Here is an 18,638-nt window from a genome sequence, read left to right as displayed (position 1 = left end):
ACCTATAACTTTTTTAACAAAACCTTATAAGATAAATATAATGCATAATAATAAAAGTATTCATGATAGCATCAAAAAAATATCCTGTAAACATTCTATCAGTAATAAATAAAAATATCCTACACATATTCTCTCTTTCTCTTTCTCTTTATATATATATAAATATATATATATATATATATATATATATATATATATATATATATATATATATATATATATATATATATATATATATATATATATAATCTGTATAACTTTGTAGCAAATGTATCTATTCATCAGAGTTCAAATTATTTTCAAATTCCATTTTTCGTGGAAATGCAGTTTTGGAAATGCAAATCTATCTACAACAATATTCAAACCAATTTCAATATCTTGATGAATGTGCAACATGGCAATTCCATCTAAACGACCATCCCCCATAGTATTGCACAAGGAAGTTTCAATTCATTTTAGAGCTGATAATGATCTTTCGCATGTACATGTTGTGACTGGTAATGTGCAAAAAATTCGAAGTATAGTGGAAATATTGGGAAACGTATGGTCATCACATTTTTTTAGTGAATCTGAAATGGTTTTAGGAGCACTATCAGAGTGATTTTCCCAGTAAACTTCCCATATATCCAACTCAGCATAAAAATAGCTTGGTTCAGGTAAATGGTTTTGGTATGTACAAACAAATTCTTTAGCTTTTTTCCTCCACTCCTTGTCAGAAATTAAATTTGATGGTATAATGGAGAAACTATCTAGTAATACTAAATTTTCTAAAGAAAATAAAGAACCTAGCTGTGTCAGAATGTGATCAAGAAAAGGAGTTGAACAAATTACTCGATAATACTCACTTATATCATCTACTTTATGGTAACCACGTTGTGTTTGTTGACCACATGTTCTTGGTTTAGATGGCATTGTACTAGTAGTTGCAGCTATGCTAACAGCTTCTTTATACCATTCTGCATGTGAAATATCAATAGAGCTCGGAAGAGGTATAAGAGTATTCTTTAAATTTTGCACATCTTTACGAGCTTTTGAGAAATCTTGATCAACTTTTTGCAAAGTTTTTGCCAGTGGTCTTGTATAGCCTAATAACTTCCTAACTATGATTAAAGTGATGATAAACTTAAAAGAACAACATATTGCCACATATGCAGAAGCATCACCTCTGGATTTGTAGTTCCATGTCACATCTTCTTTGATACAAATAAGAGATGCAACTATAGCTGGATACATTTCAATAAAGACTTCAAGACCATCAATTCTATCAATCCTCCTGGTTCTACAAACATTGTCTTTTGAAAAGAGGATGTCGGGCATAGCTCATTAATTTTGTAGATAGAAAAGTGGAGCTTTAGGAAAATCTTTTAAAATTAATGCTGCAACACCACAAAGACGCCCTGCCATGTTACCAGCCCCATTGTAACCTTGCCCACGACAATAAGACATTTCCAGGTCAAGTTTATGAATACTTTTCTTGATCTTGGTTGATAAAGAAACTCCACTTAAGCCAGTATTCCAAGAAACAATTTTCAGAAAATCTTCCTCAACTTTACAGCATTCATCCACATATCGAACAATTACAGCCATATGTTCTGTTTGGCTAACATCTAAAGCTTCATCAGCTAAAATAGAAAAAAACTTTGCTTTCTTTATTCTGTCTGTGAATAGCGATCGAACAACACCTGCATAAATATCAATGAACTAATTCTGCACTGTCTTTGATCAATAAGTAGCCTTTTTAGGACCATTTTTAAAATGGTCACTCAAGATCTTGTCACCGTATAATGCCATCAGATATAATAAGCATTGGAAATTACCAGCATTATTACATTGCTCAACCAGATGTTTGGTGCCATCTCTGTGTCCTCTGAGAGGTACATTCTGCCTACAACAAAAAAGAATTTCATATGATATTAAAAACAAAATTTGTCGATTTCTAGAAATATTATCAGATTAAAACTCATTGAGCTGCGTTTTAATTGGAATGGCTTTATTACTCATTGCTGCTTGAAAATCAAGCATTATCTGTATTGAGGTTTTATGCATTGGAGAAGTGTTATTATGTGATAATATTCTTACATTTCCAACTGACCAAAGCCGATATGGAAATTTATAAAATAATTGACTAGTTAAAGAAGCTTTTCCGAACAGAACACAAGAGATACAGAACAACCTGTCATAGTATTTTGAATAACACAATCATATAATTATTTGAACCAAACAGGGTTACATTTACGACTGTTAGTTTTAGGAAATATATAGTCAGAAGGTGGCACCCATACGTTCATTAGAAGATTATACTTCTCATACTTTGATAATTTTTCCACTTTGTCTACAACCCAATATCAAATTTGTTACATTCATCTTCTGTTGTTGTCTTTTCAAAATTTGCATGCAGTTTCAGAATTGTTACGTCTGATATCAATTTTTTTAATACACTATGAGGGTTTGGTCAAATTACTTTTTTGAATAGCAGAACAGTGGGGTATTTGAATAAGTTGGGTATTTGAAGTGCGTTTTTCTCTCGCTACTACAATATTTTTTGCAGAATTTAAACTTGTTTGAGTACGAACTAAATTATTTTGAAATTCTGGCTGAGCGCTTTTAAAAGTTACCAGAGGCACATAGTGATTAGATTTGAAAAAATGCATTTTCCCCATATGCGTAAGGTTGCTTGAAATTTCTTTTTTTGTTTCACCATTGTACAGCATCAAGTAAATTATTTGATTGGGTTTATCGAATTTCTTAAAAGACAGTGTATTTCTAAAGAGATATTCGAGACATGCATCTCCTGTAGTAGGATAAAAAATTTTTAAAGGAATCTAAAATAGAAAATAATTACATACACAATAATATTCATATTAAAAAACAATAAAATTCAAATCAGTTAAAATGCTATATTATACAAATAAGAATATACTTTTAAAATATTTGAGATAGACATCACACAAACTAAAGATGACCAAACACCAGATATTTAATGCTTCAGCCAAAATAGCAATAACTTTAGACTTTTTAGCCTCAAATGCAGTATATGTGACATTGGAGATACCTAAAAAAACAAACAGGATGCAAAGCAAAAAAATTTGCGCTCTTGTATAATTCAATTGCACAAAGTTTCCTTAGAGTTGGTGCAAGTGTATTTTTTCTGATTAAAGCAATGGAGACAGCGGAAAATAAACAATTGCCATCTTGAGGAGTTCTGGACATAAGATTAAATTTATGTGCATACACACAATATATGTATATAAATATATATATATATATATATATATATATATATATATATATATATATATATATATATATATATATATATATATATATATATATATATATATATATAACTAAAAGCTATCTGTTCATCCACTGCGCTGCTCAGCTAGAAATCAATAAAAACTATTAAAAAAATATTACCTAAGAGGCACCATGGAATACATTTTTTCGTCTATAAGTTTATCAGCATACAATCTTGCCAAACTATTATTTGCAGCAGCATCTATAAAACCATCGGCTGCACCAAACAATTGATGTAAAATATATATTCCCTCAGAGTCTCGCTGGCAGAAATTGTTTAATTCAGCGGTGTTACATAATTTATTCTGATCTATTAAAGAATGATTGTTTGCTTTTAAGGCTTGATACAGCTCCATTTCTTTCATTAAAAAACTCTTTTAACCGTATATATAGTAATATTAATTTTGCAATCAATTTGATATATGGTTTCCAAGAAAGATCAAAAGTAAGAGTTAAACCTAAAAGACAAAGAGTTGATGATTCATCGAGTACATAACTATTCATAAATATAGGAAGATCTAGATTATAGCGATAACGATTAGCTGAAAAGTATTGAGTTATTTGTCTGATACACTGTAAGACAAAAGCTTTTGTAGAAGACCAGAATGCCAAACTTTATCAAAGGCTTTAGAAATATCAAGAGCGATGGCCATAGCCTCTCCACATCTAATGCAGGGTATTAGAGCTATATCAGGTATTAGTTATATCAGGTAGAATGTGATTAGTAGAATCAAGAATCAACAATAAGGGCAAATCTGTTATTCCACCTCTCTTGCATGGTTCAGATTTTGTTACATTGCCTAAAGACAAAACTGAATTGTTTGCTAAGAACTTTTCATCAATCTTGTCTTTTGATTTGACTAGTCACATTCTACCAGCCGACAAACAAGTTGATCCATTGCTTTACATTCTTATCACTTCAGCTTATGTATCTAAAGTGATTTCCTGCTTAGATACTTCTACAGCATGTGGTCCGGACAATATACCTGTTATTATTTCTTGCTGACATTCAAAATTTCATGTTCTTTAATTTTTTTTAGCATCTGTATATGTAGATAAAATGTGCCTAATACCTAAATTTGAAGCCTGATTTAGAACTGCAGCAGTGTTTGGGTGTACATCTATTTAGAACTAGCCAAAGCAACAGTATAAAACATAAAATAATCTTTTATTATTTTCTTTTAATATTCCATCACTGAGAAACGATTAAAGCAATGCTATTCGTTATAAAAACCATTATAATATAATTTAAATGTGATCACATATAATGTTCAATGATAATGTTAATGATCACATATAACATATGTTCACATGAGCAGACTGCAATCTATGTGATTATTTATGTGTATGTCTTATTAAGTAAATCTATATGGTCATTATATTTAAATAGACTGCAGATAAAATTTATATGTGGGTATATATCCACATTTAAATTTTAAAGTTATAAAAAAACATCTAAATTATATAGTTATAAACAAACATCTCTTTATTTTATTCTTAAATCAATAAAATGTAGATGTGGATATATGTAACAGTACTGGTACATATGTACCAGTACTGGTACATATGGATATATATATCCACATCAAAAATTTAGAAAATTTAGACTAAAATTTAGAATAAAATTTAGAAAATTTAGACTAAATTTTCTTGATTTAAAATTAAAATAAAGAGATGTTTATTAATAACTATATAAAAAAAAATACCCGATAAATCTTCGAAATTTCGAAAAGAACTGTCTTCACTCATTTTGATTTGAAGAATAATTCAAAAACTTGTAAAAAACGAACTATGTCGAACTGTTAAAATGTCAGCAAAACTAATTTTAAAATAAAAAAACATGGCGCGGTAATTCAAAATAAAGTTTCCATTTTAAACGCATGCGTATTAGCATACAAAAATTTATTAGGTCTGTGTTTTTTTGCTTTTCGCATTTTGCGTTTTGAGTCATCTAATGGAACGCTAACCATATTAATTCACCCACGTATAATTTTGGTTTTTTGCTACACTTGCTACAGGTCCTCGGTTGATGACTTTTAGTTCTTATATAAGACCTCCTTGTTAATAAAAAAATGATACAAAATAGGTATTCAATATAATAATAACCCTAAAGGCTAATAAACTGTCACTCAATGTAGATAAAACAAAGTATACTCTATTCCATAATAAATCACAACAGGAAAACCTTCCCTTAAAATTACCAAATTTAATTTTAGATGATAAACTAACCGAAAAAAATGAGTCAATAATATTCTTAGGAATTCTTATTGATGAAAATTTATCATGGCTTCCTCACATAAATTATATCCAATCAAAAATTAGTAAAACAATTGGTTTGATGTACCGTATTCGCCCATATGTAACATCAGAAAGTCTGAAACTAGTATATTTTGGCCTAATACATTGTTTTATTTACTATTCCAATATTACATGGGCTAGTACTCAACCAACAAAACTTAAAAAAATATTTTCTCTACAAAAACATGCATGCAGACTTATATATAACAAAAAAAAATATGAACATGCAAAACCACTAATGAAAGACATGCAAATGATGAGTATATATGAAGTTAATATTTACCAACACTTAATTTTTATGTATAAATATAATAACTGCCTGATTCCAAAAACCTTTAATAATAAATTTACAAAAAATGTTAACAATAATTACTCTCTTAGAATAAATCAATGGAATACTTATAAATTGCCTAGAATTAGGAGCAAGTATTCTGAATATGGAATAGCATACCGTGGACCGAAACTATGGAACACATTTCAAAAAACTAAACATTTAAATACGGTAAAATCACTAAACTCCTTTAAGTTTCTAATAAAAAATGAAATTTTTAAATATTATAAATAATTTTTTAATTTTTCTAAATGAACATCGACTTCCATTATTCTTAGTTTTTTCTATTTTTATTTTTTTTGTTTGATTGTCTCTTATTTTTATCTTTAAAATAATTTGTCAGTATTTTAAATGACTATCGTTAAAATTATATTGATACTATTTACTTTCTTTCTTTAAATGTAAATATTTATGAAAGTTTTTATCTTTTTATTATATTGGAACTGTACATAGTATTTTTAACAATCTTATTCTATTTTAAACTTGTAAAGCCCACATAGGGGCTATATGAAAAGATTGTGGTGACTTTAGTCACCCATATCTTCTTTGAGCCCCTGCCTGTTTTTTATAAATCAACTTTTTTTGTATGTAAATGTTTCTTTGTAACTATATTTTCTTATTATATAAACAGCAAATATATATTAAAAAAAAAAAAAAAAAAAAAAAAAAATAATTGCACAGGGGTAAGTTTGAAAACATGACAAACAGGATTTTGCTACAGTTGCAACACGTATGTTGCCATTTTATTTCACTCCCAGTCAAAATTAAGTAGCTATGCTGCGAAATGTTTGACATTCTTACAAAAATTTATGAACATGAGAGACAAAACCCTGCAAAAACTCGGGTTTCTTTAGCGAAAAATTTAATTTTTGATTTAGTAAAATTAGCTGCATCATCAGCCAAAATTTGATCTAAAATTTTTCTATTATTTTACATAAAAATATATACATATTTTTATACATTTGTAGAAAATAAAATGTAGTCCGAGTTGACTGTAGCAATTGCTTCACTTGCTACACCCTGGATCCGCTCCTGTATACATATATATATATATATATATATATATATATATATATATATATATATATATATATATATATATATATATATATATATATATATATATATACATACAGTGCCGGTTTTAGCACTACCAGCCCTGGGTATATATATATATATATATATATATATATATATATATATATATATATATATATATATATATATATATATATATATATATATATATATATATATAAATATATATATATATAAATATATATATATATATATATATATATATATATATATATATATATATATATATATATATATATATATATATATATATATATATATATATATATATATTATGTAGTAACACAAGAAATTTATTTTGTAAATCTGCTTGTTTAGATGTCAATTATATTTTTCAACAAAAGCGCACTTGCCTCTATTTTAAAATCAGCGAATCAGATTATTCATTTTTTGTATAGGGTTTCAAAATATGCACTCCGGTCTACGTACACAAAAATACACGCCAATATAAACAATCCAAACAACGTAAATTAATAAAACTTAAAAATTGTTTTTTTTTTGTTTTGTTTTCTTTTGATAACATATTAACGTTTCTTATTTTCGAATATCTCAAGAACAACAACAAGAACAACAACAACAACAACAAGAACAACAACAACAACAACAACAACAACAACAACAACAAGCTATTTATTTTCAATAAACCATTTTTTACAATAGTTTTGATAGTAATAATAATAATAATAATGATAATAATAATAATAATAATAATAATAATAATAATAATAATAATAATAATAATAGTAATAATAATACTAATAATATTATATTATAATAATATAACATTAAAAAAAAATTAAGACAAACTGTAGTAATGGTAATTATAAGTATGTTTACAATAATTACAAAAAGAAAAAATAATAATGATAACTAATATTATAATGGTAGTTATGAGCATAAAATTATTTATAATAATAAGTTAATGATTTATTTAGGATGGTGTCACTCATACAGAAATCTCATCAAAGAAGTGACACCAATTTTTAAACATAATATAAGTAATAATATGCAAGGACACACGCTGAAACACACGTGTGTTTGTGGTCCGTGTACACGGGCCGCAAACACATAGACCAAAGCACACAGAAAAAACACTAAAATAAACATGTAGAAATCATAGTTTGCAGTTTTGATAATAAAAAAAAAGAAAAAAATAAACAAAAAGTACTGATGATAATTGTAGTAATGACATAAAGAAAATTAAAAGAATATTTTAATCGTAAGGATAATATGCCTAAAAGTTAGAATAAAATGTTTTTCAGAATTGTTTTAAATTGATATTGTTTAAGATGGAGTAAAGGTATTTTAGGATATAGTTTTTTGGACTCATTCAAAATGCATGCAAGGCTCCTCTTCCTTCACAAAATCACTGACAAACAATAGAATTTTTACCATACTTCTGGATTTCAAAAGATGGTACATTTAGTTTTCCATTGCGTATATTTCTAGTAGAGTAAGAATGTAGTAGTCTACTCGGAGAAGAAAAAAAATTAGTTCAGTTTTTTCGGTGTTGAGACATATTAGGTTAGCATTTAACCAGTGAACTATACCTTTTAGATCCGAATTAACATTTTTACATAAAGAATGATACGATTTGTTGATGTGCAAAAGATTTGTATTATCAACAAACAGATGAACTGAGGAGAAGTGAACAGAGTTAATTAGGTCGTTAATGTAGATTAGAAATAAAAGAGAACCTAGAACCTTGAGGAACACCACACAAAACTAATTTATTATTAGAATTGAAACCATTAGTACTTACAAATTGTTTTCGATCCGAAAGATAAGATCAAAACCAGTCATTTACAATACCACAAATTTTGTAATGTTTTAATTTAGAAATCAAAATACTATGGCCAACAGTATCGAAAGCTTTTTGTAAATCGATAAAAACACCACAAAAGAAATGACCAGTATCAAGAGCTTTCTTAATTTTTTCCGTTATACTTATTAATACATGGCAAGTAGAATGTTTTGATTGAAAATCAAATTGAAAATCATTTAAACAATTGAATGAGTTTAGAAAAGAGTACACTCTAGAATAAATAAGTTTCTCAAAAAAGCTTTCTAATGTTAGATAAAAAAGAAAATGGTCTGTAGTTAGTGCATGAAAGTTTAGAGCCATTTTTAAATATTGGAACAACACAAGATAATTTTAAAATATTAGGAAATGTTCCATTTGCAAATGAGGTATTAAATAATTTATAAAGAATGTTTGAAAGTTCATAGTTAAAACCTATAAAAATATTTTTGGGAATGCTGTTTGAACCTAATGATTTTTTTGGATTCAAGTTGGGTATAAGAGAAAAAATTTCAGGAAAATTTATTGGAGATTTACATCAACTTTTATTGACGCGTCAAACTTTAGTGGTTCTCATAACAAGACCTCTAAGTCTTCTTTGAGTTTCTGCGTTCTTTATTTTTATTTAATTTCTATCATTATTTTACGATGATTTTCAATTGTAAACTTTTTAACTTTAGTTGTATAAAAATTTTCATAAAATAAAGAACAAAAAAAAAAAAAAAAAAAAAATAAAAAAAAATATGTAAATTTGGATGTTTAAGATACTTTTGATAGTTAACGTAAAATGAATGAATATTGGATTTGAGTTTATGAGCAACATTTGAAAAAAAAATGTTAAATGATTCAGAGATTAGAATTGGATCAGTTATATATATTTCATTTTCTTGCAAACTATGATATATATTTCATTTCTTGCAAACAGTTGGGAGATGATTTATTAAATTTTTTTACATAAATTAGAATGTTAATGTCTTCCAAAGTTCGCGGATATTTTTTACATTTTCTGAGAAAAAATTTTAAAATGGTTTCTTCACTAAGTTTAAGGGGCTATCCCCCCTTAAAATTTCAATATTTTCAAAAAAAGAAAAAAATCGTTTTTAACTACTTTTACCTGTGTATGATTATAAATATTGTTTTAAAAGTAGCAAATTAACCTATAACTATCTTAATTTGTCTATTTAAATAAACTGTCTTAAGGTGATATCCCTAGCAACGCCATAGCAACGCACTTGTTTAACGGTATACATTCTACATTTTACCTTTATTCAACCCTAATGTGTGTTATAACTCTTATGTACAAGCTTGAACAGCTTCTTTATGAATTTTTCGAGAATTTTTGTAAAGGTTGCTACATCAAGTAGAGGAGATGGGGGCGCATTGATCGCCGGGGCAGTATGATCTTTTGGCTTTTACTCGTTCATTTTTGCCTTACTAGAAGTGAGGTTGCAATTTAATTAACCATTATGCTTCCCTAATTGATTATTCGTAATATTTTTTCATAAGGTTATCAGCGTCAAAAAAAATAAAGAAAATATTGTTTTTCGTCATAAAAAGTGATTTTTTTAAATCGTACTATAATTCAAATATATTTTTATTTAGATGTCTGTATGGGTTAACAACAATTTTATTTTAAATTTGTAAGTGTTAGGTGTATAATATAATATATAATTTTTATTTGGCTGCAATTTATACAGTAGATATTGCTATCAATATGTTACCTATACCTATTGGGGTACATTGATCTTTGACTATGCGGGGCCCATTGATCGGAGGATCAAAGTGCCCCATAGAAGACGAAGTGCCCCATGTTTTTGTTTATAAGCAATACAGTTAAACGAATGGAATTGTATTTATAATTTAAAAAAAAACTATATATAAACAAACAATAGCTTTTAGCATTTCATTTTTTAAATCTACTTATGTTATAAGCTAGTAATAATAATACTATTATTTTATAATATCAAAAGAATAATGTTTAACATAATAATTAAAAAATATTTAACATAATATTATTATGTTAAATATTAGCATTTATTAAAAACATATGTTTTTATTGATATATTTTTTTACAGATCTTAAAATGGTTAGAAATAGAATTAAAAAAACAAATAAAGTTGCTATACCAAGTGAAACAATGAAAGTAGCTGTAAATAAAGTTTTAGAAGGAACACAACTGAATGTTGTAGCACGTCAGTTTAACATAGATAGAATGACTTTAAAAAGATATTGTCGTAAAAAGAGGCTTAATCCAAATGAAGCTTTCAAGCCTAACTACAACAATAGACAAGTTTTTACAGCAGAAGATGAAAAAAGTTTATCAAGTTATTTACTAATTGCATCAAAAATGAACTATGGTCTTTCAACTAGGTCAACGCGATTATTGGCATATGAATTTGCTTTAAAATACAATAAGATATGCCCATCATCATGGATCAAAAATAAAATTGCAGGCATTGATTGGTTGCAAGGTTTTATAAAAAGACAACCAGAGTTGTCTATACGAACACCTGAAGCAACGAGCTTCGCTCGATCAACAGCTTTAAACAAACACACTGTTAGAGAGTTTTTTCAAAATCTTAAAACGGTAAGAAATCGATATAAATATAATCCTAGCTGTATATATAATGTTGATGAAACTGGTTTAACAACCGTTCAAAAGCCGGTAAAGGTTTTAGCTGGTAGAGGAAGCAAACAAGTTGGAAGAATCACATCTGCAGAACGAGGAACATTGGTAACTGCATGTTGTGCCTCTAATGCTATTGGAAATTCCATTCCTCCATTATTTATTTTTCCTAGGGTAAAGTTTCATGATTACATGATTAAGGAAGGACCTCCTGGATGAGTGGGATTTGCAAATCCTTCTGGTTGGATGAACTCAAAAATTTTCATAGAATGGATTAAACATTTTGTTAAATATTCAAACTGTTCTCAGGAATCTCCAGTTTTGTTACTTCTCGACAGTCATGAAAGTCATATTTCTGTTAAAGGATTGGAGCTTGCAATTCAACACGGAATTACAATGATAAGTTTTCCTCCCCATTGCAGCCATAAATTGCAGCCATTAGATAGAACTGTTTTTGGACCATTGAAAAGGTTTTACAATTCTGCATGTGATAATTGGATGGTTTCAAACCCAAGACCAATGACCATTTATGATATTGTTTCAATAGTTCGAGAACCGTATACAAAAGCTTTCTCACCATCTAATATACAGACAGGATTTAGAGTAGCTGGCATTGAGCCATTCAATTCTGAAATTTTCAAAGATGACGAATATTTACCATCATCAGTTACAGATAGAGCTGCTCCAGATACAGTTACTATCACTCCTGTCAACAACATGGAATCTGAAATGATACCAGCACATGTTAATCACATAGAGTCTGAAATAACTATAGTAAATATTGAAACAAGTATTTTAAACAAAGTGTCAACAAGTGTTGCTTCTATAATCTCACCTGAGGTTTTAAAACCTTACCCAAAAGCATCTGCCAGAAAAAAAAAAGTTAAAAGTAGGCAGTTAAAAACAAGGATCTTGACTGATACTCCTTTCAGAAATGAAATTCGTTTGTCAAAAGAAAAGAAAATTTTGAAGCAAACCAAAAAATCAACAAAAAGTCTCCACAAAAGATAAGAAAGAAACTAAGAATTACTTGCATAGGAATAAAAAACAATGTAAACCAAAAGCTGCTTCACAACTTGACTTTCACAAATGATGAAATATTCTTAATCAAAATATTGTACTTTTAACAAGTTTTGTAAACTTAAAAGTTGTATTCTTATTTCAGTCTTTATATTTCAGTTCTTATAAATTTCAAGTTGTTGTAAAGTTTTAAACGTATATAAAGCGGGTAGCTTATAGCTGCTGTAATTTATACATTTTTTAATTAAAAATTAGACTAGTGGGTTTAACTGCTATATTTAAAAAATAATTAAAAAATTTAGATGTATTATATGTTATACAATATTACCCTTTGACTAAATTATTTACAAGATTTAGTTATAGAAGTGTTAAACGTTTAGATAATATTACGCATATAAGATCAATGTGCCCCAAGTCGGAGATCATAGTACCCCATAGTTTGGGGTACATTGATCTTTTGAGAGGGTTGTTTAAAAGTTAAAATTATTCATGTTTATCATTTTTTTAAATCAAAATATTTATATAGTCCAAAAGCCAGATAGTTCTACATGTGTTTCGTAGTTAATAAGTTTTTACATCTCTTTCAGGTTCTGCGCAATTTTCAAAACACTGCTACGGCGATCAATGCGCCCCCATCTCCCCTACGACAATTTAAATCAGTTAAAATGTTATTTTATCAGCTTAGTTTTATTAGTGGAAATGGGAAAAGAATGTCGAGTGAAGCAACGTACACAAACTCACCGTAAAAGGAAAGGATTTGTTGGAAACCTTAATAAATCTGTGAACATTGATAGTGTTTCTGATAATGTTCGTATTGAGTTGCCAACAATTAATTTAAATGCTGCTAACAGCACTTGTGTTTTGGAACAAAATAATGAAAACTCACTTAATTTGTCAGCTTCGTCTCGAAAAGTTGAAGACTTAGAAGATACACTTGTTTTGAAACCTTGTATATCTGGTTATCGTATTATTGATGTTGCTGTTTTGGTTTCTGTTTTTAGTTCTTTTCTGTGTTCAGAATGTGGTAGTCCCACACTCTCATTAGGTGAGAGATATAATAAACGACATGGTTTATCTTCCTTGTTATATCTTAATTGTCAAAAAAAAGATTTAAGCTATCTTCATCAGTTTTACACCTCTATCAATGACAATAATAAAAAAGGATTTGATATTAATAAGCGAATAATTTATTGTATGCGACTATTGGGCCATGGATATGCAGGCATAAAAAAGTTTTGCACTTTTATTAATTTACATAAGCCTATGACCAAAAACAACTTTCAAAAACTACTGAAAATAATTGCAACAGCTGTTAAAACTGTAGCAGAACAAACAATGATAAATGGTGCAAATAAATTGCAAAAAACATCTTTGGCACCAACTGATATTTGTGTATCTTGCGATGGTACATGGCACAAACGAGGATATTCATCACTGAATGGAGTCTTTTCTGTTATCTCTACTGTTAGTGGCAAAGTGTTAGATGTTGAAGTCATGTCTGGATATTGTAAAGGTTGTAGTATTAATCAAGACCTTCAAAAGTCTAATCCAAATGCTTATGCACAATGGAGAAATTCCTATGTTTGTAAGTATAATTACCAAGGTTCTGCTGGTGGTATGGAGCCAGAAGGAGCAAAACGTGTTTTTCAGCGTTCTATTGATAATCGCCTGTTAAGATATATTCAATATTTAGGTAATGGAGACAGTAAAAGTTACATGAATGGTAAAAATACATACCCTGATATAGAAGTTGAAAAGCTGGAATGCGTTGAACATTATCAAAAGAGAGTTGGAACACGGCTGCGGAATTTAAAGAAAAGAGAAAAAGGCCTTGGTGGTAAAGGGCGTCTTACAGATGCGACAATCGATCGCTTACAAAATTTTGTTGGAGCTGCAATCAGACAAAATGTAGGTAACCGAAAGGAAATGAAGGCAGGAGTGTTAGCATCACTATTTCATGTGGCATCATCGAAAAATAATAGTTTACATTTTCCACACTGCCCTACTGGTTCAGACAGCTGGTGCAAATACAATACTGATAAAATAAATAAAACAACAACATATTAGCCAGGACCGGGTTTACCAATGGACATTATTATAAAGGTGAGATATATATTTGAAGAGTTAAGTAAAGACAGTGAGTTACAAAAATGTTTGCACGGCAAAACACAAAATGCTAATGAATCGTTTAATAGAATGATTTAGGAATCGTTTACCAAAACAAACATTCGTCTCGCTTCCCAATTAGAAATTGGTGTATATGATGCTGTTGCTTACTTTAATATTGGAGCAAAAGCATCATTTGATATTTTTAAAGAACTGAACATGGAACCAGGCTTTCATATGATTGCAGGATGCAAAGTATTAAATAATGGAAGAAAAAGAAATGCTGAATATCGAATAAACCCTGATAATAAGTCAAGACGGCAATTTTTACGTGCCAAAAAGTTGAAAAAAAATGACAAAATAATTGGAAAAGATGGTGACTTGTATGTTCCTGGTGGATTTTGATAATTTGGATTATTTTTTTTACCTATTTCATGAATAAAATATTACTGTATTTAAAGTTTTTACTTTAATCGAGTTTCTCTCAGAAAAGCAATTTGTGGACGCCGGCCAATATATTTGGAGAACCGTATGATATTTTTTAATGAAATTTTTATGAAGTGTTGTCCATATTATACTCTATGATATGAATGGAATGGATTTTATTCAAATTAAAAAAAAAGTTTTGGGTAAGTAAAATGATAAAAAATTTGACCTTTAACTTCGGTCGTCCTGTTGTTGTGATGAGAAAAAGTTATGAAAAATCTGTTCCACTCATATCATAGACCTGCCTTATAACAACACTATGGTTTAGTATGGAAAAGTGGAAATGACTCAATTTTTTTGTATTTTGGCGTAAAGTCAGTTTTCGGTCATTTTAGGGGTATTTCCGGTTACGATGGCAACAATATGGATTTTCAAAAAAAAAAGTTAGTCCATTATTCTTAATTTAATATAAGCATGTTACCCATAATCATTTTTTGTAAAAATGCTTAGATTTAAAATCAGAGGGAGGTACCCCTAATTAATGTAATTATCATATATTTATATCTTTTAAAAATACTTTCAAATTTTTTTTATAAATAAGATCTTTAGATCTTAACATTTTTTGTTGGAAAAGATTACGCACTTGAATAGATTTTTATAATTCCTTTTGAAATTCATGGTTTGAATCGACGTTTGAAGTTTTTAATACTTGTTTTTTTAAGCGGGGCGTGCGATCTAAAATCAATGTTGTTTCAGTAATAAACGTTTGGAAAATGTCTTAGTATCATTGGACTTTATAACATCGTCCCAATCGATTTTTGATAAATCAGATTTAAAGTTTTCTTTATTAAAGTTTTTAAAACTCCTGCTTCATAAATTGTCTGCGTGGTATAAATAATTTATTGAAATCGGGACAAATACAAATTTGAGGTAAGAGATCAGAAACAGAGGTTGTCAAATTTCCTGAAACAATTTCATTAGCTATTAAACTAGAGAAAATATTATCAATAATTGTAGCAGAGTGATCAGTAATTGTAGCAGAGTGATCAGTAATTGTAGCAGAGTGATCAGTAATTGTAGCAGAGTGATCAGTAATTGTAGCAGAGTGATCAGTAATTGTAGCAGAGTGATCAATAATTGTAGCAGAGTGATCAGTAATTGTAGCAGAGTGATCAGTAATTGTAGCAGAGTGATCAGTAATTGTAGCAGAGTGATCAGTAATTGTAGCAGAGTGATCAGTAATTGTAGCAGAGTGATCAGTAATTGTTGCAGAGTGATCAGTAATTGTAGCAGAGTGATCAGTAATTGTAGCAGAGTGATCAGTACTTCTATTTGGCAAAGTAATAAAAGGAAGAATATTATAAAAAGAAAATAAGTTAAAAAAATCAGACGTCGCAACGTCATTATTTGATTGCATCAGATCAATATTATGATCACCAAGTAAGAAAACAGATTCATTTTCAAGAACATTTTTGCTTTTAGTCGTTCTTTTTATTTAATATTTTTTTTTCAATTTATATTCTTTAATATTTTAATTGTTTTCACTTCATTAGCTTTTTGTAAATCTCCTATTCTTAACAGTTTTTATTTTCTTTTTTTTTTTTTTTCAGCCTTTCGCCGTCAAAAAAATACTTCCTCCATTTGCTGATCAACTGTTGAATTGAAACTCTCTGCAATATAATCACTTTTTATTTTTATTTTAGTCTGTTACGGCTAAATGCATTCCACTAAAGTACCTAGAATTACTTGCTAAAATTGCAAAACTTATAAAGTCAAATTTTATAAATATTTGCAAGACTTGGCGTCATTGAAGTGTAAACAAACGAGCTCAAAGAAAAGTGTTTTAAGAAAGTTTTCGACTGTAGAAATTTATTTTAAACAAGCTCATTTCAAGCCAACTTAAACGTAGCTTAAAATATGCTTGTTATAAAATATTTAAAATATAAAATAAAATATTTAAAATATAAAATGTTAAAATATAAAATACTAAAACTGTTGAAAATAAAATATTTTCAACAGTTTTTATAGATAAGAAAATTAGTTACACAATAAATTGATAATAGCATTGGAGATTGCATTTTCAACCACACCCCCATAATCGTTTCCCGGAAGTTTTTTAGTATAATGAGTTTGATCATGAGTTGCCGCTATGCGTCCGTCTGATATTTGAAATGCATCTACAACAGGAATCCCATATTGCTCCATTATATCGTCAGCCAATTGATTAAAAAATTTAACTCTGTACGGTGACGTGTTTTCTTTCCATTCAACTACAGACTTGTCTGTTCTCCATGGTAGACTTACCGTATTTACCCAAACAACTTTAGTACCAGACATTTGAAGTATTCGAGCAGCTTGAGCGTAAGCTGTTATTTTTTCCTGCATAAATTTTAAATTTCCAGTTTCTCTGAGAACCCAATGTCCAAAATTTAGTAGCATAAGTTTGCTTTTCATGCTTTCTACTGGAAACGGGGTTGAAAATTTTGAACGTCGAACTTTTGGGTGAATATATTTTTCTAACGGAAGTGAGATGTTTGGAAATGACAGAGGCAATCGAGTTCCTCTTGCGTCAAATATCCATTCTATTCGAGGTATTTTATTAAACAACATTTTGATATGGGTTTTTACACAAGAATGACAACTACCATACAAACGTGTTGCCCAATGATACGCTCTGTACCTCATATGTGAGTCACCAGCAAAAACAATACTGCTCCATTTATTTCTGGCAAAGCATCTCTTAACTTCATCATTTGTATATTGATGGTATTGGCATACATAAGGAACCCAACGAAAACCGTATATTTTATCAAAGTCAAAATCACTAGTTTGCCAAGCACCACATCTTTCTAATCCAGAAATGGCACCACCACATTTAATCCATCTACCACTAACGAATCCACTCTCTTTAGAAGAACAATACCTTATTAAATTCTTTGGACTTAGAGTTCTTAAAACATTAAGAGTAAAAGGACTACCTGATAAATGTTGCAGCACGGGGCTAGTATGTCTAGTTGATTCCATAGCTTGACCGTTTACGTACGTTAAGATTATCATTAAAATGTATTTAGTTGGAAATGTTAACAGTATTTTTGCCTCATATGTTTCGTTACCTATGTAATCAGTAGTAGTGGTAACCATTTCGTAAACACTAAACGCTTGAACACGAAAAATGGAACCTCCTTTATCTGTAAAATTTCTGAAATCTTTAGTGCAGAACTTTTTTGGATTATATTCTATTACAATTTTTGTATAATGCCAAGTCTTTGGAGGTTTGGTTACACGATAAGTGTAAGCACATTCGACTCCATAAAAGCTACTCTCTGTTGAATTATATACATCGATTTGTGTTTTTAAAAGTTGTTTTCTTGTTTTATACATCATGATTGTTAAAAAGCAAATAAATAAAAAATTGTACATTTCAATTTTACTGAAATATTTGTCACTTTTAGACGATTTATTGTTATTCCTAAGCATTTTAACAATCTCTCTTTTCACAAAAACTTTGCTTTTAAAACAATAAAGTTTATGCATTATGCAGAACTGATATAAGATCAAAGGAACACGAAAATGCTCGAAAACCTTTGTATAAATGTTTTTAAAAAGTTGCAAAAAAGAATTTAAAAAAGAAAAAA

At 28.8% G+C, this 18,638-nt stretch overlaps 3 protein-coding genes across 5 annotated transcripts; 1 reads left to right on the top strand and 2 right to left on the bottom strand.

The window, feature by feature from the left end:
- Positions 1 to 309: 309 nt before the first annotated feature.
- LOC136087343 (52 kDa repressor of the inhibitor of the protein kinase-like) lies at positions 310 to 5,143 on the bottom strand. Of its 3 annotated transcripts, XM_065809822.1 has the most exons (3): positions 5,004 to 5,137; positions 3,418 to 3,755; positions 310 to 3,052 (listed from the first exon to the last, which is right to left on the bottom strand). In XM_065809822.1, the coding sequence occupies exon 3, from the start codon at positions 1,315 to 1,317 to the stop codon at positions 451 to 453; it is 867 nt and encodes a 288-aa protein (XP_065665894.1). In that variant the 5' UTR covers positions 1,318 to 3,052; positions 3,418 to 3,755; positions 5,004 to 5,137; the 3' UTR covers positions 310 to 450. The 3 variants fall into 3 exon arrangements, with proteins under 3 accessions (XP_065665894.1, XP_065665895.1, XP_065665893.1); XM_065809823.1 differs by lacking the exon at positions 3,418 to 3,755 and having other exon boundaries at positions 5,004 to 5,143; XM_065809821.1 differs by having other exon boundaries at positions 310 to 3,755.
- Positions 5,144 to 11,697: 6,554 nt separating this feature from the next.
- On the top strand, positions 11,698 to 12,462 carry LOC136086791 (uncharacterized). The gene has a single exon (XM_065809280.1). The coding sequence runs from the start codon at positions 11,698 to 11,700 to the stop codon at positions 12,460 to 12,462; it is 765 nt and encodes a 254-aa protein (XP_065665352.1).
- Positions 12,463 to 16,967: 4,505 nt separating this feature from the next.
- LOC124813210 (uncharacterized) lies at positions 16,968 to 18,542 on the bottom strand. Its single transcript, XM_065809820.1, has one exon. The coding sequence runs from the start codon at positions 18,535 to 18,537 to the stop codon at positions 17,041 to 17,043; it is 1,497 nt and encodes a 498-aa protein (XP_065665892.1). The 5' UTR covers positions 18,538 to 18,542; the 3' UTR covers positions 16,968 to 17,040.
- Between the last annotated feature and the right edge of the window lie 96 nt (positions 18,543 to 18,638).

The sequence above is a fragment of the Hydra vulgaris genome, chromosome 11, assembly GCF_038396675.1.
Source record: "Hydra vulgaris chromosome 11, alternate assembly HydraT2T_AEP".
NCBI lineage: Eukaryota > Metazoa > Cnidaria > Hydrozoa > Anthoathecata > Hydridae > Hydra > Hydra vulgaris.
This window is presented reverse-complemented; position numbering and strand designations above follow the sequence as displayed.